At 41.1% G+C, this 27,477-nt stretch overlaps 4 protein-coding genes and 1 non-coding gene across 6 annotated transcripts; 2 read left to right on the forward strand and 3 right to left on the reverse strand.

Annotated features, from left to right (window-relative positions):
* Window positions 1–99: 99 nt before the first annotated feature.
* LOC127765386 (pentatricopeptide repeat-containing protein At3g29290) lies at window positions 100–3,173 on the forward strand. The gene is made up of 2 exons (XM_052290274.1): window positions 100–1,905; window positions 2,581–3,173. The coding sequence occupies exons 1-2, from the start codon at window positions 325–327 to the stop codon at window positions 2,746–2,748; spliced, it is 1,749 nt and encodes a 582-aa protein (XP_052146234.1). The 5' UTR covers window positions 100–324; the 3' UTR covers window positions 2,749–3,173.
* Window positions 3,174–5,727: 2,554 nt separating this feature from the next.
* LOC127768400 (heparanase-like protein 2) lies at window positions 5,728–10,066 on the forward strand. Of its 2 annotated transcripts, none has more exons than XM_052293979.1 (10): window positions 5,728–6,220; window positions 6,555–6,782; window positions 6,891–6,927; window positions 7,441–7,621; window positions 7,793–7,941; window positions 8,070–8,303; window positions 8,719–8,908; window positions 9,035–9,160; window positions 9,240–9,339; window positions 9,538–10,066. In XM_052293979.1, the coding sequence occupies exons 2-10, from the start codon at window positions 6,564–6,566 to the stop codon at window positions 9,925–9,927; spliced, it is 1,626 nt and encodes a 541-aa protein (XP_052149939.1). In that variant the 5' UTR covers window positions 5,728–6,220; window positions 6,555–6,563; the 3' UTR covers window positions 9,928–10,066. The 2 variants fall into 2 exon arrangements, with proteins under 2 accessions (XP_052149939.1, XP_052149940.1); XM_052293980.1 differs by having other exon boundaries at window positions 6,562–6,782.
* Window positions 10,067–10,273: 207 nt separating this feature from the next.
* On the reverse strand, window positions 10,274–10,391 carry LOC127769139 (U5 spliceosomal RNA). Its single transcript, XR_008016706.1, has one exon. It is a non-coding gene; the product is annotated as a U5 spliceosomal RNA (small nuclear RNA).
* Window positions 10,392–11,138: 747 nt separating this feature from the next.
* Window positions 11,139–17,343, reverse strand: LOC127767276 (probable galacturonosyltransferase 14). The gene is made up of 6 exons (XM_052292553.1): window positions 16,580–17,343; window positions 15,504–15,562; window positions 15,237–15,392; window positions 13,903–14,490; window positions 13,059–13,361; window positions 11,139–12,061 (listed from the first exon to the last, which is right to left on the reverse strand). Exons 1-6 carry the CDS (start codon window positions 16,905–16,907, stop codon window positions 11,762–11,764), a joined length of 1,734 nt encoding a protein of 577 aa, XP_052148513.1. The 5' UTR covers window positions 16,908–17,343; the 3' UTR covers window positions 11,139–11,761.
* A 5,497-nt stretch (window positions 17,344–22,840) lies between these two features.
* On the reverse strand, window positions 22,841–27,027 carry LOC127765036 (probable leucine-rich repeat receptor-like protein kinase At1g35710). Its single transcript, XM_052289833.1, has 11 exons — window positions 26,766–27,027; window positions 26,108–26,255; window positions 25,330–25,401; window positions 24,673–24,744; window positions 24,354–24,425; window positions 24,121–24,264; window positions 23,945–24,025; window positions 23,779–23,850; window positions 23,622–23,693; window positions 23,450–23,521; window positions 22,841–23,342 (listed from the first exon to the last, which is right to left on the reverse strand). The coding sequence occupies exons 1-11, from the start codon at window positions 26,875–26,877 to the stop codon at window positions 23,252–23,254; spliced, it is 1,008 nt and encodes a 335-aa protein (XP_052145793.1). The 5' UTR covers window positions 26,878–27,027; the 3' UTR covers window positions 22,841–23,251.
* Window positions 27,028–27,477: the final 450 nt, after the last annotated feature.

The following is a 27,477-nucleotide window of genomic DNA, read 5'->3' on the forward strand; positions in this document are numbered from 1 at the left end:
CTCACGGGCCGTCAGGACGAAGAATTAGGCCCATCTTAAATGAAAGGAAACTTCGGCCCATTTAACGAGCCCTCCATCTTCTAATCCCCTCATCCGCTGCTCTGCTCCCACCATTGCTGCTCTCTCTTCTCCTCTTCTCTTCTCCCTCTTCCTCTTCTCCACCCTCCTATCCGTTCTAGCGAAGGACCAAATTTCTCACCAGATTTCCTGCCGATTTTCCCCTCATGAGCCAGCCGAATCCCTTTTCCAGCGTGATTTCCAGAATCCCTTTGTCTTGTTGAGAGATTTTTGCAGGTTTCGTTTGCATTTGCGGGGCGGGCATATATGGCTGCAGTGTGGAGCGGCTGCAGCACGAGCTTCAGCCAAGAACTTCCCCCACACCCGCGTGGAAGAAGGGGCGGTGATGGGGCAAGAATCCATCCATGGAGCGGAGGAGCGGGCAGAGACGCCACCACCCGCCATGCGGAAGCTGCAAGGACCGTGGTTGTCTTCGCCAGAGGGCGCGTGCGCGTGTGCAGGGCGGCGGCTCCATGCGTTCTTGAACCCGACGTCGCCGGCAAGGAGGAGGTCGGTGTGGCGGTTTGGGGCATGGACGATGAGCCGCCGGTCGCTGATGGTCACCGGAGGCACGGGCTGCGGCGGCGCCCGGTGAGGCCGGCTGCTGTGGAGGAAGGCCCCGTCGCCGCAGCAAGAAGCGCGGCGTCGGCGTCGGCGTCAGCCGCGGGGAGCAAATCTGAGGTCGGGGGATCGAGGCTGCACTTCTTGGAGGAGAGGGATGAGGAGATGCTGTCCAGGAGGTTGATCAAGCTCAGCCAGTCCAACAAGGTCAGGAGTGCCACCGAGCTGTTCGATTCAATGCGTGCCTCAGGCTTGCAGCCGAGCGCGCATGCCTGTAACTCCCTTCTGGCTTGTTTTGTGCGAAGGGGTTCTTTCGCCGATGCGATGAAGGTATTCGAGTTCATGAAGGGGAAAGGAATGGCAACCGGGCATTCGTACACCTTGATACTCAAGGCTGTTGCCACTACTGAGGGCTACTTTGCAGCCCTGAAAATGTTTGATGAAATTGAAGAGAGCGATAAGAAGAATGTCGATGTGATCGTTTACAACACGGTGATATCTGTGTGCGGAAGAGCGAAAGACTGGAGGCAGGTGGAGAGACTTTGGAGAAGGCTAGGGGAGAATTCTTTGAGTGGAACCTTGATGACTTATGATTTGTTAGTTAGCACATTTGTCCAGTGTGGGCAGTCTGAGTTAGCAGTTGATGCTTATCAGGAAATGTTCAAAAGTGGTATTGATCCAAGTGAAGATATACTGAAGGCCATCATTGCATCATGTACAAAAGAAGGGAAATGGGAGTTTGCGCTTACCACATTCAGGAGAATGTTGAGTGCTGGAATGAAACCTAGTATCATTGTGTTCAATTCCATAATCAACTCACTTGGTAAGGCCGGTGAAGATGAACTTGCCTTTAGGATGTATCATCTGCTAACATCTTCAGGCCTTAAGCCTGATCAATATACATGGAGTGCTTTACTGTCAGCGTTATATAGGTCTGGTCGTTGTTGGGATGTCCTAGATCTTTTTCAAGGAATTAAGACCAAGCATTCAGCACTCTTAAATAACCATCTGTACAACATAGCTTTGATGTCTTGTGAAAGACTTGGTCAATGGGAACATGGCTTGCAATTGTTATGGATGATGGAAAGAGGTGGACTTCAAATATCGGCCGTTTCATACAATCATGTGATAGGTGCTTGTGAAGTTGCTAGGATGCCAAAAGTTGCTCTGAAAGTGTACCGGCGTATGACTCATCGAGGGTGTTCACCAGACACGTTCACACATTTATCTGTTATAAGAGCTTGCATATGGGGATCTCTTTGGAATGAAGTTGAGGATATATTGGAGGTACTACTTCCTTTCTTTGCTTTATACTTCTGTTCAGATGGCCAAAAAAAATGGGATTTCTCATTGCTTAGCATGCGTTAGTCTACCATGCTGGTACCTAAAGCATGATTAACAGAATTAGTGGCACTCTGACCCCTGCTTGGTTAGGGCAAAAATTCCTGTTCCTAGGTGTAAGCATGTTGTAGATTGCAGTACCATTATTCCACGCAGAGAAACAAAGAAAATGAAAACACTAAACAAGCTCTTATATTTTTGCTGCCAATATGAAAAAATATTTTGATTGGTTAAGGCAAGTGATTCCTATGATTCTGCCTTGTCCTGAAAGCCCAGCGAACCGTAACTAATGTTTTCTACGTCTGTTTGACGTTTTCCGGTTTCCAATGTTTCTGTTACCATGATTCAGAATAACACGTATGCTAAAACAATACAGTATACATATAGCTTCTTGTTTCCTCACCCATTCATCATGCTAACATTAAGGATAAAGCATGCCTAAATTTCTGCAGTTCCTCTTTTTTGGTGTTTGTAAAATCGTACCTAGTTAGCCCACGGTAGCATTTAAATACATGATGTTCAACTTTCATGACATATTACTCTGTGCAATTTTGATACTTCCAAATGGACCGAATCGCATATTTCATTCGTTTCACCTTATATGAACTTTGAACCTTGCAGGAGGTCGCTCCAGACTCCTCGGTCTACAACACGGTAATTCACGGGCTTTGTCTGCGAGGCAAGATCAGATTAGCGAGGAAGGTATACACGAAAATGCGGAGCATTGGGCTGAAACCAGATGGCAAGACCAGGTCGTTCATGCTGCAGAATTTAGCCACTGACTACTAGCAGTATAATGTCCCTGAGAAAACACTAGTTTGTAGTTCAGTCAGTAGCTGTACAGATCCAAACGAAGCATCACACCACTATATGTAACCTGCTGTCACTATTCTGAATCAAGCAGTTCTCATTTTAGCTGTTGCCATGCTAAAGCAAACAAAGTGGAGGCTTATGCAGGGTTTCCCAAACCGCCGGGGCCGGGGTTACCGCGCCCCGGCGGTAAGCACGGTTACTGCGGTAACTGTGAAAAACCATACCAAACCGTGCAAAATTTATCAAAAATTCAAATTATTTTCTAAATTTATTTGAATTTAAGGAGGTTATCGTGGTTTTTCTATTACCGTACCCCGCGGTAAGACTGGTAACCGCGGTTGCTGATGGTAATGTAAACCCTGGGCTTATGTTGAAGACGAACAGTTAGGTTACACATGTTCCTTTGTAAAAAAAAAAAGAAGTGTAAATGATCCGGCGATGACCATCCAGCGTACGTTGTCGTGGTGATTATGTGATACGATATGATGACATTGCTCCATGTTTTCTTCTTTTGACTGTGTCCGCCTATGTTTACTGGGAAAATTGTTCCTCAACGGATTTCTTTTCCCAAACGAGATTAAAACTCCAACCCCTTAACCCTTGTGTCCGATTCTATTTTATGCGCGCGACAATGCTGATAAAACGTCGGTAAAAGGTGAATCCGCCCTTCTCGCCATGCTTACAGACTGGACTTGGAGGCTTACGTTAATTAAGACGACGACGAAGACGAATAGTTGGGTTGGTTGGCACACAAGTTCCTCGTACAAACAACGGGTAGATCTGTGGATGTATAGTACTCCCTCCGTCTCAAAAAAAAAAGACAAACCCTGATTTCCGTGTCCAACGTTTGACTGTCCGTCTTGTTTGAAAAAAATATAAAAAAAATTAAAAAGACAAGTCACGCATAAAATATTAATCATGTTTTATCATCTAATAACAATAAAAATACGAATTATAAAAAAATTTTATATAAGACGAACAGTCAAAGTTAGACACGAAAATCTAGGGTTTGCATTTTTTTTTGGGACGGAGGGAGTAGATGACACGGTGAATCCAGCTTTTGCCCGGGACAGGGAGGCGCATCCGCATATGAGTGAGTAAGGTGGTGTTTGGGTCTCACAAAAGTATAAGTCACAGAGAAGGGACTTATATTGTGAGAAGGACTAAAATAAGTCCCTCCCCTCTCAAACACCACCTAAGTTTTGTGCCGTGACCAACTGTGGCTGTGTTCCGTGAGATGTTCCTGACTTCTCCTCCTCATTTTCCATATGCACGTTTTTCAAACTGCTAAACAGTGTATTTTTTACAAAAAGTTTCTATACGAAAGTTGCTTAAAAAATTATATTAATCTATTTTTATTAAAAAATTAGTAAATACTTAATTAATCACTTGCTAATTGCGGCTCCGTTTTCCGTGCCGAACGCAGCCTGTGCCTATCGACGCGCGACGCGATGTTCCGGCCGGGATCCCATGCAAAAATGCGGTGGCGCAGTCGCATGCCTCGCGGCCGCGTTGTGCCTTTGTGGTGGTTTAGCACGTAATAGCACGGGTTAGTCTCTTCAGTAAGCTTTACGAGGCCGCGTCTCCCCCCTGGCCGTTTGGTTGGTCTAGTGCTTTCCTTCAACAAATCCTCGCTGTTGCATCCGTATCGCTGCTCGTATATGCAACAACAGGAGATTAAGGCCTGATTAGAGAAGCTTCTAACTGCTGCAGCTTTTCTTAGGATGAGAAGTTTCCCTAAACAGTTTAGTTTTTATCTAAATTTTAAAAAGTTATAGTTGTGGAATACAGAAAATAAACTAGAAGTCAGAAGCTGAAAAACCCAGTTTTTACAGATTCTTAGAAGCTGGCTACCAACTACTCCCTCATAGCTAGGGTTTGTTTTTTTTGGACCGAGTGAGTAGTTGTTTCTCATAAGAGCAAGAATAATAGTGGGCTATAAAAATGCTGAATGCTGAGGTGGATGAAAGAGGAGAGGAGAGAGATGAGAAGCGGACTGTAAGTTTATAACCGGCTTAGGCATAGGAATCAAAAAAAAATTTGTGAGACAGACAGGTGGACCATATGTTTACAGCGAAGAGCTAACCATTATATAAGTGAGCTGAGAGATATGCTATAAAGATATATACAGTCAGTAGATGGCTGTATTATTAGCCTTGCTCTAATCTTAAAAGTCTCCAAACATGCCCTTAATATTGGTGAACAGAATTTCTCGCGGTTGCTACGGGTAGGCGTAGGTGGTTACGTGGAGGTGTTTAAATAAAGAATAAGCTTTGACACATGACACGAGCAAAGCTTCGCGGTGGGCGCACTGTCACTATCGGGCTGCTCTTATCACCACAACTATGGGCCTGTTTGGATCTTCAGGCTATTAAGTATCTCTCCGAAATTTTACTATTTAGAAGTATTAAATATAAATTACTAACAAAACTCATTCCATAACCCTTAGACTATTTTACGAGACGTAGAGGTTATGGAATGGGTTTTGTCAGTATTATACGTTTAATACTTCTAAATAACAAGATTCCGGAGGGCTATTAAAACAGACCCTATACCGGAGTTTACTGCTCTCTCCGTCTCATAATATAAGGGATTTTAACTTTTTGTTTGTACTGTTTGACCATTCGTCTTATTTAAAAAATTTTAGAATTATTATTTATTTTATTTGTGACTTACTTTATTATCCAAAGTATTTTAAACACAACTTTTCGTTTTTTATATTTACATAAATTTTTTGAATAAGACAAATAGTCGAACAGTACAATAAAAATATTAAAATCTATTATATTACGGTACGTAGGGAGTATTAACTCCTACCGAAGTCAGATCTAAGAGTCCTCTGTTTCAACAAGCTGGTTCACTGACCTCCATTACTGGATTTATTTTATTCAACTTTCTTCTGAAATTTGTTTTCTCACAGTGACAGTCACTGATCTCACACACACAGCATCTCCTGAATCGGACACAATTCACCGACACAAGCAAACTCTGCTGCAGCACAGAGAAGTAGTACTAGTAGTAGGAGAAGGAGAAGGCACGCACCTCAAGATATACCTACTGTTTATTCCCTTGTCCTGCCACGTTGCTCCAAGAAGCAGCTCAGCTCGCCGTGCCCTGCAGCTCTACCGGCAGCATCATCATCACCTGTATCCCCGAAAGGCAGCTTCTTCCGGTTGTAGCTACCGAGCTACCAGTACTACCCACCCTGAGAGCCAAGAAATGGCGGCCTGATTGGGCCCCCCCGTGAGCTCCGAATCCGCCGGCGGCCAACTGCCGGATCTCCTCGCAGCCAGCGCGCCGCCGGGAGGGACGGAGATTGGCGGCGGAGGAGGGGAGGTGGCCAGGCCAGGTCAGGTGGGATCTCCGCTTGCTTCGCCGGCTTAGAAATCGGCATCTTTGTCTTGCAGATGTGAGCTTGCAAGTGTGGGGTCTCCGCGTCTTTTTCCAGGTTAGAAATGGCATGTTTTATGTTAAGTGAGAAAAAAAAAAGAAAAAAATCTTTCTTGGGCACAGACAAGTATTTATTCTTGCTATATCTGATCGGTTAATTCAGTTACCGTTGCTTAGTATGTCATGTCTTCTTGTTGAATTCAGAGAGTTCTGGTGAAATTTAGAAATTTTCGCATCAGTCACTGAGTGGCTAATTATGCATACTTTTCAGTTATCATATCAGCTCATAATCTTCCAATCCCCGCAAAAGTTTATATAAGAAATTCATAATATTCCAGAAAATGGATACTCTTGTAGTGCATAGAACAAATTTTGATCGTGATTTGTTATAGGTGGCAGGCATGGAGGTGAGGCTGCTGCTTCTAGTGTTCATATGTCTGCATGCTCTTCATTGGGCGGCTTCGGCTCAGCAGCCAGAGGAGGCGACGGTCATAGTTAAGGGATCGACAAAAATCGCTGAAACGAATAAAAATTATATATGTGCTACAATCGATTGGTGGCCACCAGAGAAGTGTAACTATAATCAGTGTCCATGGGGCCAATCGTCAATTCTAAACTTGGTATTGTTATGCTCTTCCCTTGGAGTAGTACTACTTTTATATGCTGTTATTGTGCATTGGTTCATGGGCTTACTTCTCATTTGGTGTTCCACCAACTGGTTCATGTAGGATTTGGATCATCCCTTCCTGGCTCAAGCCATTCAAGGTATGTTGTTGGATTTCATTAGGTGATTACTGCTTCCATATTAATCATTTCTGCTGGGTTTGTCTGGATTATCAGAGGAGAACTTTCGTATATAGGTGACTGATGCGGTAAAGACAAAAAGGAATTGCAAACACACATCTCTAATGCAATAAGTCCTTTTGTATTCAAACATTGTTGCAGCCTAGGAAGCACGTCTACTTTAGTTTGTAGTTTGCAAGAATGCAATTTCTACTTTTAGTCGGATCCCTATAAATTTTCCATTGCAAAGATTTTGTATACTCTCTTTTGAGATGATATTCCAAAGAAGCTCTTAAATCTTATTTCCTACTATCTGTGTTGTATCAATTCTCAGCAGAAAAAAATACTACTCAAAATCTGACATGATACTATCTGCGGCTGCACCATATCGGTGGATACAATTATGTTTATTTGCAGGATGCTTATTCAATTGCAATGATAAGTCAATTGATTCCTAAATGTCTCACGGTCTCTCTTTCTCTGTTCTCTCTGCAGCATTTGATAATTTGAGGATTAGACTGGGAGGCTCTTTGCAAGACCGAGTTGTTTATGATGTGGGTACAAACAGTCCATGCACCCCGTTCACAAACATGTCAAATGGTTTATTTGGTTTCTCAGATGGTTGTCTAAGCATGGATAGGTGGGACAAACTGAATGCTCTATTCCAAAAAACAGGGTGAGTATTTAACTACATGACTATTATGCATAAAAAACTCTCCCTAAAAAATTATGCATATTTTTTTTTCATTTTCTTCATGAAGTTCCAAAATCTTCTTTTGCATCAATCATGCAACTCATACTTGTTTATCAGAGCTAGCTAATGGGTGTTAAAAACATTTATCTCCAGTGCAATTATCACATTTGGTCTGAATGCGCTCTATGGGAGGTACAATGTCCGTCATTCTTTCTGGGCTGGCAAATGGAACTCTACAAATGCATATAATTTTGTAAAATACACAATCTCAAAGGGATATCCAGTTGACTCATGGGAATATGGTAATCTGTTGTATTATTTTTTTTTATACTTGGTCATTTAATATTGCATACCATTTATTCGGAGTTCTGGAACATGAAGTAAGCTGAGCGAATGTGAGCCTCAATAGTGCCATTTGTTGTTTTGTCAGGTAATGAACTGAGCGGGCATGGAATTGGGGCAAGAGTCGATGCTACACTGTATGGAAAAGATGCAATTGAACTTAAATCCATCTTTCAACAGTTGTACAAGGCACCACTCTCCCAGCCATCCCTGTTAGCCCCTGGAGGATTCTTTGATCAGCAGTGGTACACTCAGCTACTTCAGACTTCTGGTCATGGCGTTGTCAGTGCTTTGACGCATCATATTTATAATCTTGGTGGAGGTATGTGATATGCTACTTTTGCTCTAGTGGCATCTGAAAAATCGTTTCTGTGCTTCGATTCTGTAGCTTGACGTTTTGAGGGAATGATCAAGAATGTTGTAGGCAGGACTTTTACTTGTTTCACATTTTTCAATCATACTAATTCTCTCTAACTTTCCCAAAAAAAAGGGTTCTGTCCTGTTAAGCGATGAGTTGTGTTATGGTCTTTCTGAAATGCCAAATCATGAGTTTCTTGCAGGCTTTTATTCTTTTCTTACTCATGTTAAGAACATCTTTTGTGTTGGATTTGAGTCCTTTTAATTTGATCAGAAATATATAAGCGTGATTCACTGGAAATCCAGGTTATTTTATCATTATTAGTCCACTTTTTGTAATTAATAAGCAAAATTCATCAATGGCGACGCCATGTTTTCAGGGAATGATGCCCACCTTATAAGGAAGATATTAGATCCAAAGTATTTAGATCGTTCAGAAGATACTTATAGGGATATGCAACTCACCCTTCAAAGGCATGGAACATGGGCTTCTGCCTGGGTCAGCGAAAGCGGAGGTGTATTCAACAATGGCGGTGAACTTGTGTCAAACACTTTCATCAATAGCATCTGGTCAGCTCTCAATATTTTCTCATGAACTTTCACAATTACATGCGGTCAGACACCAAAATAAATTCACAGCTACACTCTAGCATCTTGTGGCAGCAAGAATTTGTGATGGTTTTTCAATGCAAACAGGTATCTTGATCAGCTTGGAATGGCATCTAAGTACAATACAAAAGTATTCTGCAGGCAGACTCTGATTGGTGGCCACTATGGTCTACTTGACACCCAAACTTTTTTGCCAAATCCTGATTACTATAGGTAAGGCTACATCTTTAGACTTTACTGCAGCATTTTACGGTACAAAGTTTTCACTGTTTAAACCTTCTTTTGTCCCCAGTGCTCTACTATGGCATCGACTTATGGGCAGGGAAGTTCTTTCAGTTGATATCAATGCGCCGCGTAAACTGCGTGCTTATGCTCATTGCAGGAAACAGCAGGTACAAATTGCACACATTTTTTTTTTCTTTTCTTGACTTCGCAAATTATGGCGTTCCTGTTACCGCTGACTGTTTTGCTATGACCGAAAATTGCCGTATTTCCATGTAAACATCATGTTAAATTCAAGTGAGGTAAATGTCTAGATTAGCCACTCTTCCATGTAAGAATCTGAAACAAATCTTATTTTCAACATGCAGCAAGGAATCACCCTCCTGTTGATCAACCTGAGCAATACCACCGGATACAACGTCACCCTCCAGAATGACATCAATGTCAGCCTTGACAAAACAGCCAGCCTTCATAAGCACAATTCTTTCTCACACAGCCTCAGAAGAGCGGTTTCATGGCTGGGGCGCAAGCCGTCAAGCGACGTCGCGAGGAGGGAGGAGTACCACCTGACGGCCAAGGACGGCGACCTCCAGAGCAAGACGATGCTGCTCAACGGCGCACCGCTGGAACTCTCGGACGACGGCGGCGTTCCGGCCATGAGCCCTGCGCTCGTTGCTGTCAACTCGCCAGTGTACCTGGCACCGACATCGATCGCCTTTGTAGTTCTTCCAATGTTTGAGGCCAAGGCCTGTTCTTGAGTGATCAATCTTTGCCTTCTTGTTGAGTATTACGCCCTTAGAATGTTCCATTTGTTCTTTTCTGGTTTAAATAGCAAAACCCTTGGAATGTAAGCCTTTAGAATGTAAAAGAATGGAGTGTTCCATTTGTTCGTTTTCTGGTTTGAATAGCAAAGCCTTTAGAATGTAAAAGAATGCACCAAAACGCTTCGAATACAAGAAGGATCACAAGAATTTACCTTAGAATGCATAGAACGATTACAAGAATTTAAACATATTGTGAGTAAATTACAAGAATGTAAACAGATTTTGAGTAAATAACAATTGAATTGTGAGCAAAATTTTTGAAGTTTGGAATTGTTGGGGCCTTTCCTGATAGGAAAAGCACCCTCCAAAAATAAAGGTATGCTGCTTAATGTGGCGCGCACACGGTATTCTTTAGTAAAAGGCGAAAGAATAGTTCGCTTTGTGTTCACCACGCAGCTCCATGCTCTACACCGACTGCCAAGGCCACCTATTTGTACACCTCCCAGGTCATCGCTTCTCGCTTGGCAGTCGAGGTGGGACTAAAATCTGCTAGTTCTAGTAGTGCTTCCGTGACGCCGAAATCATATTGGGCTGGGCTAGCAGGCCCATTTTTTTAGTGCGTTCAAGGGGGACGCAGGTTGAAACTCCGAACACAGACCGGATTATTTATTTATTTATTTTTCAAACGAGACGAGGAGGGGTTAGAGATTGTCAGATTGTTAGGTCATTTTAATCGCGATTCGAAAGATAGGTCATTTTAACAAACCCTCAGGGCTGGATTTATTTTGAACCCCCTAAAGTTGGAATTATTTTTTGTTTTGGATTGGGGTTAGAGATTAATCAACGAGGATTAAGGAGGGAACTGAATTTTAATCGCGAATCCAAAGGGTCGGTCATTTTAACTAGTCAATGGGGTCGGAGATTAAAATTTGGACCCTGCAGGACGAACAACTTTCGCTCAGTTTTGTTTAGCCCTTTTTTCCCTTTGAATACGTAAACATTTGTCCGAAAATTATCAGCAGCAGCACTCTCAGTGCTGTCTAGGCTAATAACGTGTCATGTTACAAGTCAATAGAGATGCGTGCACATCACATGTACAAAAGCGTCTGCGTTTGTGAACAAAAAAACGTGACGTTCGAATCGAGCTAAAATCTGGGCAATGATTCGTAGTGCCTCAGTTCCGTAATCGGGAAAATCAACACAAATAATCTTGAAAGAATTATCTGCACATTTTCAATATGTCAACAAGTGTAACAATGTCCTGTAGGTTACTCACAAACAATGGCATCTCTACTACAATCATCTCCAACCTACCAAAGCAACCACAAAACTAACAGAACAAAATTTCAAGGACTCGAGTATATCAAGAAGGAAAAAAAGAATAAAATGAGGGGGAAAACATATAAACTCTCGCGACCTCATAGTGGCTGCCTTCTCTTACTTCGCCATGATCAATCAATCGATCGATCGATCAATCTGTGCTACCCTCCGCTGCATTATTCTGCGGTCAAGGATTTAGCCCAATCCCACAGAGGGAGACTTCACCAAGCTATCCTTCGCAGTTCATAGTGTCGAAAAGAATGATGCGCCAATATGATACAGATGAAAAGAATCGTGTAGCCATATATGATACAGATGAAAAGTCTCGAGTATTTGCATGCCAGTCGATCCAGGGCACATAGTCAGGTATGTTCAGTGCTGATTGTGTTCTGGTTGTTAACGAATTGACCAATCTTCCCACCATCCAACAGCAATCAGCCTCTCCAGTGAACAAATGAATCACAACCGGTATGATATACTCCAATGCGCCTACCCCATTTCCCAGAAGTCACTCTTTATCATACTGGGGCTCCAAAATATGGCAGTTTCTAATAAAGTCATTGGAGTAATTTACGTGCTTTGTCCAAAATGGTTGTAGGTTCTTAAAAGCAATGTCTAGCCATGGCTTGCACTGGCCATTGTAGTGGATCACTGCAGATCTCCTAACACCCTCAATGTCTGTATTTTCTTGGTATCCTAGGCCAAGCATGTGCCAAGATGGGTCTATGCCATGCAGGTGGCCCCTGAATGCTATTAGCGCAGGCGGCAAAGTGCCAAATTTCCAGAGAGTAAGACCAGATTTTAGATTCTGCAAAAGAAGCAGAGGTTATTATGAAATTAAACAAAGACATAGACAATGCCATACTGTTCACTTTTCAGCATTATAAAATTACCATCCTGAGGTATTTACAAAGATGAAACTAAAATCTTCTCTATGTCAGTGGCTAGCAATACTTTTAATATAGCTTAATTGCTTAGGTCTATTTCATATAGCACATAATGGCAAATATAAACCAGGTAGAATCCTAGCAGTAATGGTATTACCATTATGATCTTGTTACACATTTTAGCACAATAAATATACACGGATAAGTGAGAATATATGTGGCGGGGTGTGTTTGTGTTACTGGCAGCAAAAATGTCAGAAGCACACCAGTAAAAATATTTTAATACAATGTTGGCTGCCTAGATTCTGTAATACATCAGATGAAACTGTACAAGAAATATACAAAAGTTATACCAAACAATTAAGCTCGTAATACTCCGAAGAATATCATTGACTGCTCTGTTATGGGATCTAGATTTTAGATTAGCCGTCACTTTCAAGAAAATTCTCTAATAGACACATCAGCTAAATCCCAGTTTAACCTGTTGGAGGTTCTGGTTTGGAGGTCGGAGTCCTTATATATTCTTAAATCAGGTCTTATGCGCATGCCTACTGTACATATGAAAGTTTCACTTGCAATGAACTTTAACTATTCATCAGTATCAATATTACTTTGAAGCTTCTTGATCATAAAACTTCATCTACATGAGGAACCATTCTAAAATTCTACATGTCGAATAGGTACATCCAGAATAGTATTGTTGATCTCAAAAGCAGCAGAGGATAAATTTTGGAAACAGAATCTTAACTAGAAGCAAGCCAGGTGAAAGAAAGTTCAAGACTTCCAGCACTTAACAAAACAACTACCTTATGCCAAGTAAGACAGATAAGGCACTTTTTTCATAGCACTGATGCTTAGTGATCAAAGCACCCATCTGATTAATGAGAGAGAGATTATTGTAAGGACAAAAAAGGTTACCTCTTTCAACCAGAAATGGTATGTCTCTCTGATGTTTGTCTTCCTCCAAGCTGCCAAGTCAAATATATTCATCCCATATGCCCATGCACATTCATCTGGGTCAAGACTCCGAGCTATCACAGGGTGGGAAAAATTGAAATATGTCCTGAAGCGCTTAGACATCACCCAGTTATCTTCTCCTCTGCAGGTCTCCACAGCACCATTCACCTTCCCTTCGAGATTGATCTTCCAAAGGGGAGACAAATCACGCTGAATAACAATGTCGTCATCAAGAAAGACCACCTTGTTGAGGTTCGGAAAAAGCTGTATAAATAAATAATATCATCAGCTAAAGAAAGATGGGTAGGCCATATCTTTCATTTGTCAGTAGCTATAAAAGTAACACAGCTATTATCCAGTTTCAGCCCATTCTAATTTATTGATAACATGGATAGCCCAAAATAAAAATAATGGTTTAATCAGATATCAAGGTTATTTTGCTTAGTGATTGCATAACCTAATATTTTCAAATCAAAGCATATTCAAAATATTCAAGTTATCCAAGTAAGGACCACTTTTTTTCTCATTTAACTGTAGACTTTCCACTAAGTTCCTTTGTCCTGTGTAAGAAAGATTGCACCATGACATTTCCAAGCTCAATTAATCATCTGATGCCTCCAAGCAGACATTTGCACAACCTAATGCACTCTGTAAATGTGTATCATGACCAGGGGATTTTCACAAAACTGAAATGTCTAAACTGGCAAAATCCTCCAAACATAGAAAATACTAAATAAATTGACATTCCAATGGACCATAATGATGAACTATTATACCGCAATAGAGAATATTGAGGACAAAGTACCTCAGGCAAATAAATGCGGAGATGGTTAAGCAGGGATATGTATTTGGGACTTCGAGCCTGCAGCTTTGAAGCAAGCACTCTCGGACTGTCACTTGCACTAGAAACTGCCCCATGATCTCCATGGTAGTGATTTCTGACTCCACGATGGTTTTCTATAGCCTCTAGTACTGGAACATTTTCTCTCGTCAACCAATCAAACTGGTGAACACCTTTCACTTCAACTATAGCAGGTGATATAGAATTAAGAGCAAACCAAGAATGCATCCCCGGATACGTTTTCTTATCAGTAATAACATGAAATACTACTTTATGAGGTACTGACGAAGATCGGACAGTTGAGCTCACAACAACTGAAGCAGCAAGGATATTATCACTGGCTAGAATGTAATGTTGGAATGAATTATCAGAAAGTAAAGGTAACAGTTCAGGTGGTGGCAACTGTTTCCGAGCATGAGCATTTGAGGAATATTCATCAGTAAGACGCAGAGACAGGCAATGTATGCCCTTGGGAATAGCAGTTGCAGCATAATGTTTATATAATTGCTCAGCCAGCCTTAACTTCTTTACTTCCTTATCCATGTTTTCCATCTACAAAGAAGCACATAAAGTGATCAATATATTTCACATGCAGGATGCAAACATCAGAGTGCCTCATCAGGGTTAACAGTATATAAGACATGAATAAGCTATGTGGTGCCACCAAAGCCAAGTTCAAAATTCTAGCGACCAGTATGACAGTATCAAATGACCACCAGCAGCAAAACTGCAAAATACATTAGGAGCAGAATCACATGCTCCAAAAATGTTCGGCGTGAGAAGTGTGTAATGGAAATTTTATACCAAAAATGTAAAACGTGAGATGTGTGTAATGGAAATTACGTACCAATAGCTGCAAGACATCCCACTATAAAACACAAGCGAAATAATTTCTTTCAAAAAATAAGGGTACAACAAGTATATCATCCCTACCAAAAACATTTCAAAACAAAATGTTGCTACAAAGTCATGGTTCATAAGCAAAGGTCACTCTTGTATCACTCTCTCCTTCAAACTAATTTTAAGGCCCATCTGGGTGGCTGAGCGGGCATAATTGGATATCAGGCACTTGATCTAAATATCTAATTCCTCATGCAGCTGTTTATCATGAATTAATAATGCATTATTTTCCTATAATTTGTCCAGGAACACAAAGACTTCAGACAATATGCTACTGTCAACTACAAAATGTGCATCACAAAATCAATTTGGTTTTAGAAGTTAGCTGCTTTAATGAAAGAAGTTATGCACCACTAAGTTTTCAAAGAAAAAAAAACCTTTGATTGTTAGTTCCATACCGTAGCTTTCAACCTAACAGCAAATGTTCTAGCATCGTAATGGCTATCCTTCATCTCCAGAAGAAAGTCCCTGAATGATTCTGGTATTCTTTTATCATCAGGAGATTCTTCATTGTTAACCTGATCAAAAATCCTATACAGATCTTGCACCAGCCTCTGTGCATATTGAGTAAGAAGTCAATACATTTTGCATTTTCTTTAATAGAAATGGTAAAACACAGATCATGTTTTACCTACAAATAGAAGCACAGGAATCAAGTAAATTACCGTAGAATCACCCCCCTGCCTACCAAGGAAACTAGGCCCTATTCGCCTCCCCAAGCAATCTGCAAAACAAAAAATGCAATACTTAGAACAAATTGATGCATCAAGCAACTGAATTGCAAATATCAGTTTGAGAGGTGTATAACCTGTCTAAGGTATATAAACAGCATTCAAACTTATATTACAGAAATCTCTACATTCAAGGAGACAACTGCTAAGTCTAGCACATAAGATAGCAGCTTTTAAATCCCAATAACTGAAGCATCAAACATAAACAACATGGTTGCTTGGGCTTGGTGACAACATATTTATAGTGAAAGAGTAGGAGAGAACTGTTAAGTGATCCTGATTTAGTAATTTATAAAGTAAGAGTCGGGTGGCCAAGAATGTTGCTGCCATAGGCGCAGAAGCAAAGCAAATTATAAGTTCAACAAATCAATCAGCCAGGTGCATCAAGGGTGTTGCATTGTTTCTCTAGGTTGCATTACTTGCATATCCATCCCCAATGTCCCAATTGTTTGCGATTTTGTGTAAGCTAACCCTCTAAGCAGTTACAGCACAGGATAGTGTTTCTACTCCAGTTTTGCAAGATTCAGCGCAAAACCAGGATAAAAGAATACTTCCAAATCAACATCGCAGCTGATAGCACTCATTCCAGATGTTCGAAAATTAGCTGAGTTCGAATCATACATTTTTGGTCAATACCAGAAAATCAGCTGCCCGGGATCCAACAAATAACTCACCAGCAAGAGCTGAACCATAAACTCGAATCGTCTAACTCTCATGTTTCCAGTTCAAATCACCCATAAACAAGATCGCATAACCTGATACCTCGAATCCAGCTCAACAAACAAGTCTATCAGAGAGCCAATCACGCGTTTTCAGCAGGAAATCTAGACAGGAAGTCGGGGAACCATCTCCACGGACCTACATTCCCACCGACATCGCAAAATCGCACGCCCAAGAGCACTAAGATCCGAGATTCGCCGCCCCCCAAAACGAGCCAAATCAACAACCCAACAACCCTCTGCAACCAAGCCCAGAAAACGCCGCCCCAGATCGCGGGACGCCGATCTTACCGATGGAGGAGCACTTGCTGCCGTCGGCCTCGAGCGCCGGCACTGCGGCGAGGATGAAGGCGAAGGGCAGGAGGCAGCCGAGCGCCACGACGGCCGGGAACGCCACGGCGCGCCAGTACCACCCCGCCCCCCACCACCCACCGCCACCGCCACCTCCCCCTCCCCCGCCGCCACGGCGGCCCGCGCCCGGCGTCACCACCCCCTGCAGCGCGAGCGGCGGCGGCGGCGGGGGCGGCTGCGGCGCCACCCGCACCTTCATCGAGTCGACGACGCCATTGCTGCTCGAGATGGTGATGCTGCGCATGCTCGGCGAGATCCGCAGCTGCATCCTCCTCCTCCCCCGCCGACGACGGGAGCTCCGACTCCGGCTCCGGCGACGGCGACGGCGACGGCGGCGGCGGCGGCCTAGGGTTCCGGCGACGGCGGCGAGGCGGTGGCATTGGGCTGAGACATGCTAATCGCACGGGTGGTGATACTAAATACGCAACCAAAATAACACCAAAAAAACTAAAAAAGAGATGGGAATAATAATAATAACAATAATAAATGGAATAATGCAGGGCGCCGCGAGCGAATTCGGGATTAGCTCGGGGGCCTAACAGCTAATTTGGCGGGGGATTTTGGGGGCTCTCGCCTCTGGAGCTCGAGAGATCGGGGGGATTTTCGAGGAGGGGAAGAAGCGGATGGAGTGTGGAGGAGGGCGGCGGCTATGGCTTCTCCTTCTTTTTTTTTTTTTTTCTTGCTTGCTTCCCCCTTCCCTCTTCCGGCCGCGAGGAGAAAGAAAAAAAAAAGAGGAGAGAGAAAAAGAAGAGAGGTGATTTCGATTGGTTGTTCATTTCTTTCTTCTTCAGCTCTTTTTTTAAAAAAAAAAGTTTGTTTTTACCCTCCTTTTCTTTTATTTTTTGAAATATTTTTTTCCTAAGGAGGTGTTGTTTTATAGACTTTTAGTTTAGATAGTTTATAAATATATAAAAATCAACTTCAAAATTAAATTTAAAAATTCAAATTTTAGTTTGTGCTTTGGTTTATTAAGGTAACCAATGGGACTCGGAATCGCTAGGCGGTTTTATTGTTTTGGCTTGATATTGGGTTGTTGGTGAGGTTTCTTTTCTGCAACAGTGGTTAGCGTAACTTATTTTCTATATGACTAATTGAAGCAATTCGAACACATATGTAATTGAGTTATGTATAGCATAGTATTTAACATGATTTAATTTGTTTATTAAACATTAAACATGGTAATTCCTCACAAGTCACCTCTTAAATCTTGAATGTGGCAATAGCATCTAACGTAATAGAAACCTGGTGCTATAGCAAATGTATTGAATATAAAGGTGGAATTGCCATTCTAAATAGCCATACGAAAGCTTAAAGATCAAAACATAATGATGCGGGGTGTTTGGTGAGGTTTTTATTCCATAGCAATGGATTGCTTAATTCATTTTCTAGACTAGATGAAAAGGGTGTTTGTAAACATGCATTCAGTGTAATTATATAGCATGATGTTGTTCTATTCATATTTCATTTCTTTATTAATATATAAATTATTTCAGAAACCCCAACTAGATGAACATTGTTATTTCTCGTAAGTCATCTCTCGCTTTTCTCACACGCGTATTTTTAAAAAATTATATATGAAAGTTTTTTTAAAAAAACTATATTAGTATATTTTTCTAACTTTTATTAACTAATACTTAATTAATTATATATTAATATTAATGAAAAATCTTGCTATAGAGCAACGTTCTGACCCAATTGGTTTGAACTCAGCTCAAGCCATTGACTCTCGCGTTCCCAATTGACGTTCTGGCCATCGCCACTGGGCGCGACTTGGCGTCACTGCTCCCGATCCGATCCTTCCAATCCCCACCCACCGATCTTTGAATTGAACGGTTCCACTCCGACGACGCACTGAGTGAGATTCGTCGTCTCCGACGTCCATGGAAGGAGATGCAATGGAAGAAGAAAGAAACCAACGTACGGAGAGAGAAGGAGCAGAGCAGAGCAGGTGGGACTAAACAATCAAGGCGTTGAAGCTTTCAGAGCCCTCGCCTCTCCGACAGCTACTCCTCATCAGCCGCTGCCAAGACGCGCACGCACGGCACATCCGCCCGTACTTTCGTTTTCGTTTTTCTCCCTTTCTTTCTTGTTCACTTTTTTTTTTCATTTTTTCCTCTCTTTTTTTCTCTTGGTCTCCGTCTAGTGATTAAGCTTCTAGCTTTTTTTAGAGAGAGAAGGGTATTTTTTTTATCATGACTCAACATCCAACCAAATATATACACCCGTTTGAATTAGTACTTTAGCCTCGCAAACAACCGCTCTTATGAAAATTTAAACTCAGGACCTTAAATTATTACTCGGGTCAGTGAAGCTTGCAATTGGTGGTGGTTTAATTACGTTTTGCTGTTGCTGTTACTGCTAATGCGTTGTGAAAAACGTGGCGATTATTTGCACCGACAGTTTCGGGGTAGAGTGAGTCATTGTTTTCCTTTTTCTTTTTTTTGGTTTGTTGTTCTGGAGATCAAGGAGCTGTATGTTTCGTGAGAGCTCAGAGTTTGACTTGTGAGTGGAACTTCTTACCTAAGTTGAGCGTGCCATTTTGTTCTGCTCATTTACAGGTTGCGATCCCATATCACTAAACTAATGGAAGGATTTTGTGTGTGTACTGAAATATAATACTTCATCCATATTTAAATATGTGATGCGGTTGACTTTATTCGGTTCAGATATTTGAAATTTTGACCATGAGTAGCTCTTAAGATATTTAGTTTGAAAATATAAAGATCTAGATTTTTTTTATAAATACTTTTATAATGTTACAATTTTATTAGGTTTTATCGTTATATTCTAATAGAAAAATAGTGATCAAGGTTGCACATCAAATATCGAATAAAATCAACAGTATCATATATTTAAATACAAAGGTAGTAAGAGACCAGAATAAATGTTGAAAATGGTCTTTTCATGATCTTTCAAAAAAAAGTTTTTTCCCGGGAAAAAAAATCAAATGGCTATTTGTCAGTGACAAAAGTATAGGTGGTCTATCATATCTTGCTGAAAATATTATCAAAATGTGTAGTACGAAGTAAGAACACATGAGATAATTGAGTGAATTCTAGTGCTGATTATTTACTTAATTCTCCCCTTTGCTCACTGAAGGAGTGGGGTCCAAGTTAGTGACCACCTAACCTTTTTAAAGAAGTGGCATCTAGGTGACTTGCATGTCTTCATCTACATGCTGCCATGCCATTCTCTCATGAGCTCTCCCAGCAAACAAAAAAAAAGAAAGAGAAAAAAAGGAAGAAGGAAGAGAAGCTGAAGCAGATATCTTGCCATTTTATATTTGGGATAATGCAGTGCTCAATTGGTGCAAATTACAAAGTGCATGTCCCTCCTCTTCTGAGCACTCAGATCTAGCTAATCAGATTGGGGTTGGCTAACCACGTGCTTGCAGCCTAAAATACAGTGTCCTTTGGATTCTTTGTTATACTATAGCATTGCTAATTGTGCTACTACTATATGATAATACTACCATCACCCCACATGCAGTTACAGTATCCTGTTCCTAATTTTCTTTACTTGGTAAAACTTCTTAATTTTTAACATCAAGTTGATGTGGTCTCAACTCTACTTTTGCTCACTTGAGTAATGAGCTCCAAATGTAGTGACATTTCAGTACTGAACAAGTGATTCTGGGTCCATTGCTTTCACTGAACCTTTAAAAAAAACAGATAATCAATGAACCTTAAAAATAGTGTTTCACAAATTCAGTGACATGGAATGGAACGAATTCAATATTCTTCTTCGTCCCAGGGGAGGTCGGCCGTTAGGTTTGGTGGAGGTGGTTTTGGTGATAGGTGGTTTGGTAGCACTTATGGTGTTATAGAATAGAGCAGCAGTGTCACAGGTCACTTGGAAGATTGATGAGCTTTTTGTATATAGCTCATTTATAGATTCTTTCCTGAGTTATGTAAATTATTCCTCCTAATTTTGCTCTAAAGGTTTTATTATTATTATTATTATTATTTTGGAAAGAGCATCATCAGTAGAGTCCAGGTTTGAGCTGTTCTCTGAACAACTCCACAAACCATACCAAACCTCAAGAATGGATTAAAAAAAGCAGAGTTCTTCAGATAAAGGGATGATGGTCTGGATAAAGGAAATGTCATTCATTTTGTCATGTTCAGAGAAACATCCGGATGAGCAGAATCAAAATTATGATGAATGCTGGGACTCACTCACTCACAGCCTTGGACCATCCATGGGGTTTGGTTTGGTTGCCTTGGTGATGCCTTTTGGTTTGTGTTTTGGTGAAATAAACAAACAGTGGCAAAGCTGCTGCATCTGCATGCTCCAGCACCCCAGGTGACCCATGCATGCAGAGGCACAGCTTGGCTTGTGCCATGTACTCATGTGTGTGTTCTCTGATTGATTCTTTGCAGAGAGGGCAAAAGAAAAACAAGTGGCAAAAATGACAGGCTCCTCAGGCTACAGGAATGGGAACCATTATACTATATTAGTAATTTAGTATCATACACCCAAGAACAGGTACAGTGCTACTGTATTTTTAACTGTTTACATTTTTTTTATGGATGAAAGATGGGCAGGTAGCAGCAGAGAAATTCAGACGGCATGTTTGTTCATATCTCAGCTTCTTCAGAAAATGCAAAGGAGGAGAAAGGGGAGTGTTTCTTCAGATTTTAATAAGGTGACAATTGACAGCTATAATGGAAGGAACATAACCACACAAAAATCTTAGCAGACATCACCCCCTAACGGTGTCGGTGAACCTAACACCTCAACACTGCCCTAATTTTCTAAATTTCTATTTTATGTAAAAGAGATTTTCCTGAACCTTGCAATTAGATATGATCCATGGATACATAATCATATAATCACATATTTTTCTCTTTCAAGATTCAATCATGCAACATCAAGTAACTGTTCATTTTGCAAGTACTGAACATCTTGCAAAACCAGTGTAAAAGCCTGCACAATTGACTATCCTGCAAAGTATGATTGAGCCGCTAGTCATTAGATGGGCCACATGCCTGAGGGCAGCATCTGAAGAATGCAGGATGTGTCACAAGCCTCTGGCACTGTGGTATGAACATGGCTTAGCTATTTGTTCATATTTTGAAACAGAAAATTTCACTTTGCTCATGAAGCATTTGTCTTCAGTGAGTTCTTGCCCTTTTTAATCATAGGTGGTGAATGTTTCTCCATGTGCAGATGTGCTTGGAAGCATGGGAGACTAGGACATCTCCAAGTCTGAAACATACTACTCCATGGGAGTAGCTCATATGATCCAGCAAAATATAGCACAGGCTTTGCTTACATGGGAACAGCAAAATAGCACAAACAAGAACCATTTTGGGGGTGAACACTGGACAGTGACACTTCATGTGGGGAGAAGAACTGAAGAGAAAAGAAAAGAAAAACTTTGCTTGTGGCAAACAGATCAATAGTGCGGGGGCTAAACACACAGCAATTCAGAGAACAGGACAGGAACTTTTCATAGGGTACAAAATAACAGTGTTGGATTTACATTGGCAGTACATTGGTTCCAGCAATGCAGCAAACATTTGGCATCATGTACCAAGGTATTGGATAGGGTGGCAGCACAATCTAACCATGCTACATTGGCGACATCAATCAGGACAAGTATTTTACATTTCATCAAACCTATTTCATATCCTTTATTTACTAGCAACAACATAACCCTTGAAAAAGCATCATAGTTTGAGCTTGAAAGGGAGCAGAGGTACCAGATGCAGTATGGACCACTCATCCCAGCAGAGGTGTCATGCTAAATGGTGTAAGAAATGCATGTGCCCTTGACAGTATTCCTTACTGCAACACTCATCCAATCAAACTGAGCTTATAAACATGTCAGTTTTTTTTTTCTGCACTGGAGGCGCCTGGAGATGACATGGTACTAGACTGCTAGTTTGTACTCCTACACCACACAATTTTTCCTAGATTTCACTTCAGTTTTTTTTCCTCATCATGAGTGCATGGCCCAATTCTTTTTTATATATAATTAATCTCTTGTAAAATTGTTTTTAAAAAAACATTTATTTTCTGGCTTTTTTTTCTGTAGATATGAAATTGAAAGGGTTCAAGAGCGTTAGCTCATAATAAGAGTGCTCCCTCGTATAGGCAGATCCAGCCTGTTATTATTGGCATATTCTCCTCCCCACATGCCTATGATTTCGATTAGTCATGGCCCTAAATTTGCTTCCAAAAGGCCAGATCATGTCCAGTGGTATAAGAAAAAATATCATTGAGCACACTGGTTACATTACACCAGGACTGTCGGTGCCATGCAAATGTGCTGGCAATACAGCTGAACTGCATCTCCATTACACAGTAGTACTAAGTTACAAGAAATGCAATACAACCTGTACACTCATCTAATGAAAACATACTCTTGGATGACAGGATAGCAGCAGTGCTCTGAACTTTACAATTTTTTTTTCTTTTTCTGGTTTGCAAGTGGCCTTTTGTGTGTGTGAACTTGTCCTCGAACAGTGCTGTGAGAAACACAGTGTCTGTACTACTGATACATATATCGTATATATCCTAAAAACATGCATACATTTTTGTTGGTGCATGCTGAGGAGATGTAGAACGGTAGCCGCTCTGCTATCGTCACAGAATAAACAGTTGTTAAACTAAGATGTCAGCATCAGGTAATTCAAGCACCTTGTGCGTTCCTTTTGATCTGCTTCCTGGTCTAAATTGGTTTCCTTCAATGTACCTGCATCAAAAAAAAAAAAAAGTGCGCGCCTAAGTAAACCTAAAACAGAGCAGATTCAAGTATGAAATAATAATGTCGTGAGAGTAGAAATTCTAAAGCCAGCTTACAGCTCCTTCAAAAATGGATGTTTGTATAATCCTTCAGGAATCCTCCCAATGAAGTTGTTATTGTCCAAGTATCTGTAAAACCATTGTAAAATGAGACATATGACATATCAGACCCAAGCTGATCAAATATTTCACTTTACATAAATATAGAAATCGAAGCAGTAAAGCTCACAAATAGGTCAATCTTGGAATATGAACTAGCTTTGGTGATATCGATCCAATCAGCCTATTATTAGACAAGTGCCTGCAGAGTATACATATGTAAAAGAATGACGTGATGGTTACAGGGTCTTGATACAGTGTTGACAGCAAAGTTTAAGAAAACTTACAGTATCTCGAGGTTTGTCAAATTTGCAATCTGGTCTGGCAGAACGCCAGTCAAATCATTATTGTTAAGATACCTGTAGAACACAGTTTACAGTAAGCTTAGGAAGACAGCATTTGCCATTCAGGAGAGAAGGAATGGATATGGTAGCTTGTAAAAAATCTGCTTACAGATTTCTGAGGGAGGGGAAACCATTCCCATTGCCAATTAAATCCCTGAGGGTGCCTATCAAGTGGTTGTTACCAACATCCCTGCAAAAATGGAATTCAGCATTCAGTAAGACAACTCAATAGACAAGCATGTCAATAGTTGGGGGGCAGTAAAAGGATCTGGGATGGATGTTTACAGGTGACGAAGGTTCTTGAGAGTTCCAAGTTCAGGAGGGATCCTCCCAGTAAAGCGGTTCTCATGAAGATACAGATAGCGCAGTTCTGGTAGGTTTGCAAGCTCCACAGGAATTTCACCTTTGAAGTTATTGAAGCTCAAATATCTGCATATTTTCAATGGCAATTAGAGGCACAAAAAATGAAGTATTATTTCCATATAAACTCAAGAATTCCAAAAAGAAAAAGAACTTACAAATGTGTCAGTTTCTTCAGTTCACCAATTTCAGGTGGGAGCACATCCTGAAGCTTATTCCACCTCAGGTTCCTAAGAACATGAGACAATTTGATTAGCTGAATAGAATCTGTACTCAAGAACAGGCAGCTATCTAGCCAATAACCAACATAGTAATATTGATTCAATAAAGTATTATCTGAGGCTGAGGAATAAAGAGCATAAACAAGTATGGTTTATGCATCACAAATTAAAATGTTTTCCAGAGCCAGTATCTATTCTCAGGATGACAAGCATATCTTAATCTAGCTCTGCATACACAAAGACAATCCATACTTACAATATCCTGAGGTGTTTCAGCCGTCCAATCTGTGGGGGAATGGGCCCTGTCAACTTGTTATTGTGTAGATCCCTGTAGTTGGAGTAGTCATTATTCACATGGTTTAAAGGATTGCTTAAATATGCAAGATATGGTCAAATTACAAAGATACTTACACCCTTTAAGGTACTTGTTTTATAGAAGAATTGGTCTTGTATAGTTTTTTTGGGAAAATAAAATACTACTCAAATATATCCGCTGCAATATGCAAATGGAAGAAACTGTTTGTACATAGAATTCTGCAACTCAAGCAATATAAAAGCTCCATATTTTATAAGCTGAAGTGATTTAAAGAATAAATTAATTCTTCTATTATGGCTAATGTTCTCTCTAAATCCATTTTTCATGACACAGCCTATTACATGGAAACATAAATTTACAAGAGCGCATACATCTGCACAGATGTGTTCTATTGTAATTTCGCTGATGGTTGTACTAAAACTCTAAAAGACCAGAAACGTATAATTTATTATCGTTGCAAAGAAGGTAACTAATTAGACAATAACATTAACTCCACTCAGGTTGCACCAAATAATTACAAAGTACCAACACATGCACCTCAAGATAATTGTACATAATACGGGAACAAAGCAGTGGTGACAAGGAAAACATACTTACAATCTTTTTAAATCCAAAAGGTTTGTAACTGCTGTAGGGAAAGGACCGACTATTGATACAGCATAGACTTCACTGAAATAAGATAAGCAATATAGTTACTCAGATTTGTACATCAACAAACATATAATATAGCTTAACATAAGTTGCATGATTTTGCGGTTAATAGAGTTGAGATCCATATGCAGCAGCCATTGGTATTAGAACAGTTAAGAATTATTCTTGCCAACTATTTCAAAGCATTTACAGAAAAGAAATTTAAGGAACGAAATGGCATCATGTAAGAGGATTTTCTAATCCATTTTATGGCCTCATACACCAAAGCTTTATATCTGGCATACACAAGAAAGCATGGTCAGGTACAGTTCTTCAGGTTGAGGTTGCATATTTAAGACTCAGCAAGAAACTATTAAAATTATGAATTTTGTGTAGCTTTGAGCCTTTTACTAAGATTCCTCAGACAGCTACAGCATGAAGATAAAGGACTTAATCAGCTAGTTTCCACATCAAATCAGCAAGCAAGAAATATCATTGCACTTTTAATTAACTAGGGAGTAAAAGAGTGTTTCGGATGTTGGAGCAGCCAAGCAAGACAAAAGTTTTGACCTTGGAGACCATAAGTGACAAATGTTTTTCCCCACTCGGAAACAATCTATCTACGAGCAGATTTGTATTCTTTCACATAGAAAAGGCAATACATAACAATCTAAAAATCCTTACAGATCCTTATGTATGTCAGCAGAAAATTTTAAGATCAAGAAATTGAAGACGTGTTTCTTACAGTTCGGTGACAACTCTGTAATCTCCTTGCTGAGAACAGGTCACACCAGACCAGGGGGGCAGATCACCATGCCCGCAAGGGTCATCACCAACCCATGAGTAGACAACTCTCCATCCTAACGAAGATTTGATCTCATTCAATGCTTTCACTGCAGCATAAAAAAATTGTTTTCTTTCAGTCGGTTCCAACATTCTACGAACCATGAAATTACTCAAAGGCCGCCAAACATTGTTAAGTCAGACTAATATCCATGTCTCTATGAAGAGATAAACCTCTCCACCTGATGCAGTGTCAGTGTGGAGCCTAATTAGTATACAGCTAGGAAATGGCAAAACTAGATAGTCACATGTATACAATCACAGAGTAATTTAGACATCTAAGACACAAGCCAACAACAGATCCCAATGCTACACACCCCAAATGAGGCAGCTAACCGATCGAGCAGGTGCCCAATTCACAGCCATGAGCATAAAAGAATGCAAGGCACCAGATGGTCAGATCTCCAGCAGGGAACGGCCAAAGAAACCAAATCTTTCCCAAATTCCATGTCGCGGAATCGCGCATCACGAGACCAGTATCACTCGCTCAATTCACGGGGGGAAAAGAAAAAAAAAAAAAGAAGTGCAGAGAAGGATGAGCGGAGCAGCCAGCTACGTACCGTCCCTCTTGACCGTCTTGCCGCTTGCGACGCCGGCCAGGACGAGGAGGAGGAGGAGGAGAAAGAGCGGGCGGACGGGCAAGAACCGGGGGGCGGCGGCGGCGGCGGCCATGGACGTGTGGGGAAGCTGCGGCTCCGCGCTAGGATGGACAGTAGCGGGGCGCGCCGCGGGAGACCATATGAGAGAGAGAGAGAGAAGAGGAGAGGGGGAAGGTGGCGCCGCGGCGGGGGCGGGGTTGGGGATGGAAGTGCGGGAGAGGGGAGTGGAGTGGAGTGGAGTGGGCGGATGGGCACTCGCACTCCCCCCGCACAGCCGCACGCACACTGACTCGCTGCCTGCCGCGTCGGTGGGTTGGCCGGTTGGCCGCCGCGCACCGGGACTGCGACGACTGGAACGTGGAGTGTCGCCGAACCGGAGCGGAATACAGTATTTTACTCCATCCATCCAAAAGAAAATAAACCATGGCTTTCCGTGTAACGTTTGATTGTCTGTATTATATAAATTTTTTTTATTATTAATATTTTTATTGTTGTTAGAAGATAAAGCATGATTAATACTTTATGCGTGCTTTGTCTTTTTAATTTTTTTTCAAATAAAACGGACGGTCAAACGTTGGACACGGAAACCTAGGGTTTATCTTTTTTTTTTGAGACGGAGGGAGTAGGTATGTGGTAGAGCTCTAACCCCTAAATTTAGCTTTACAATGTGGGT

Source organism: Oryza glaberrima, chromosome 3 (assembly GCF_000147395.1).
Source record: "Oryza glaberrima chromosome 3, OglaRS2, whole genome shotgun sequence".
In the NCBI taxonomy this organism is placed as follows: domain Eukaryota; kingdom Viridiplantae; phylum Streptophyta; class Magnoliopsida; order Poales; family Poaceae; genus Oryza; species Oryza glaberrima.

What these genes read in the sequence shown, in the direction of transcription:
- LOC127765386 (XM_052290274.1), top strand. Translation starts at nt 325, where the DNA reads ATGGCTGCAGTGTGGAGCGGCTGCAGCACGAGCTTCAGCCAAGAACTT. An exon ending in AAGTTGAGGATATATTGGAG is followed by an intron (nt 1,906 to 2,580) that starts GTACTACTTCCT and finishes TGAACCTTGCAG; the next exon opens with GAGGTCGCTCCAGACTCCTC.
- LOC127765036 (XM_052289833.1), bottom strand. Translation starts at nt 26,877, where the DNA reads ATGGCCGCCGCCGCCGCCGCCCCCCGGTTCTTGCCCGTCCGCCCGCTC. An exon ending in TTCCCCTCCCTCAGAAATCT is followed by an intron (nt 23,851 to 23,944) that starts GTAAGCAGATTT and finishes TGTGTTCTACAG; the next exon opens with GTATCTTAACAATAATGATT. An exon ending in ATTCCAAGATTGACCTATTT is followed by an intron (nt 23,522 to 23,621) that starts GTGAGCTTTACT and finishes ATGGTTTTACAG; the next exon opens with ATACTTGGACAATAACAACT.
- LOC127768400 (XM_052293979.1), top strand. Translation starts at nt 6,564, where the DNA reads ATGGAGGTGAGGCTGCTGCTTCTAGTGTTCATATGTCTGCATGCTCTT. An exon ending in ACTTTCATCAATAGCATCTG is followed by an intron (nt 8,909 to 9,034) that starts GTCAGCTCTCAA and finishes CAATGCAAACAG; the next exon opens with GTATCTTGATCAGCTTGGAA. An exon ending in CCAAATCCTGATTACTATAG is followed by an intron (nt 9,161 to 9,239) that starts GTAAGGCTACAT and finishes TTTTGTCCCCAG; the next exon opens with TGCTCTACTATGGCATCGAC.
- LOC127767276 (XM_052292553.1), bottom strand. Translation starts at nt 16,907, where the DNA reads ATGCAGCTGCGGATCTCGCCGAGCATGCGCAGCATCACCATCTCGAGC. An exon ending in TCCGCATTTATTTGCCTGAG is followed by an intron (nt 13,362 to 13,902) that starts GTACTTTGTCCT and finishes TTATTTATACAG; the next exon opens with CTTTTTCCGAACCTCAACAA. An exon ending in ACCATTTCTGGTTGAAAGAG is followed by an intron (nt 12,062 to 13,058) that starts GTAACCTTTTTT and finishes CTTCTTTTGCAG; the next exon opens with AATCTAAAATCTGGTCTTAC.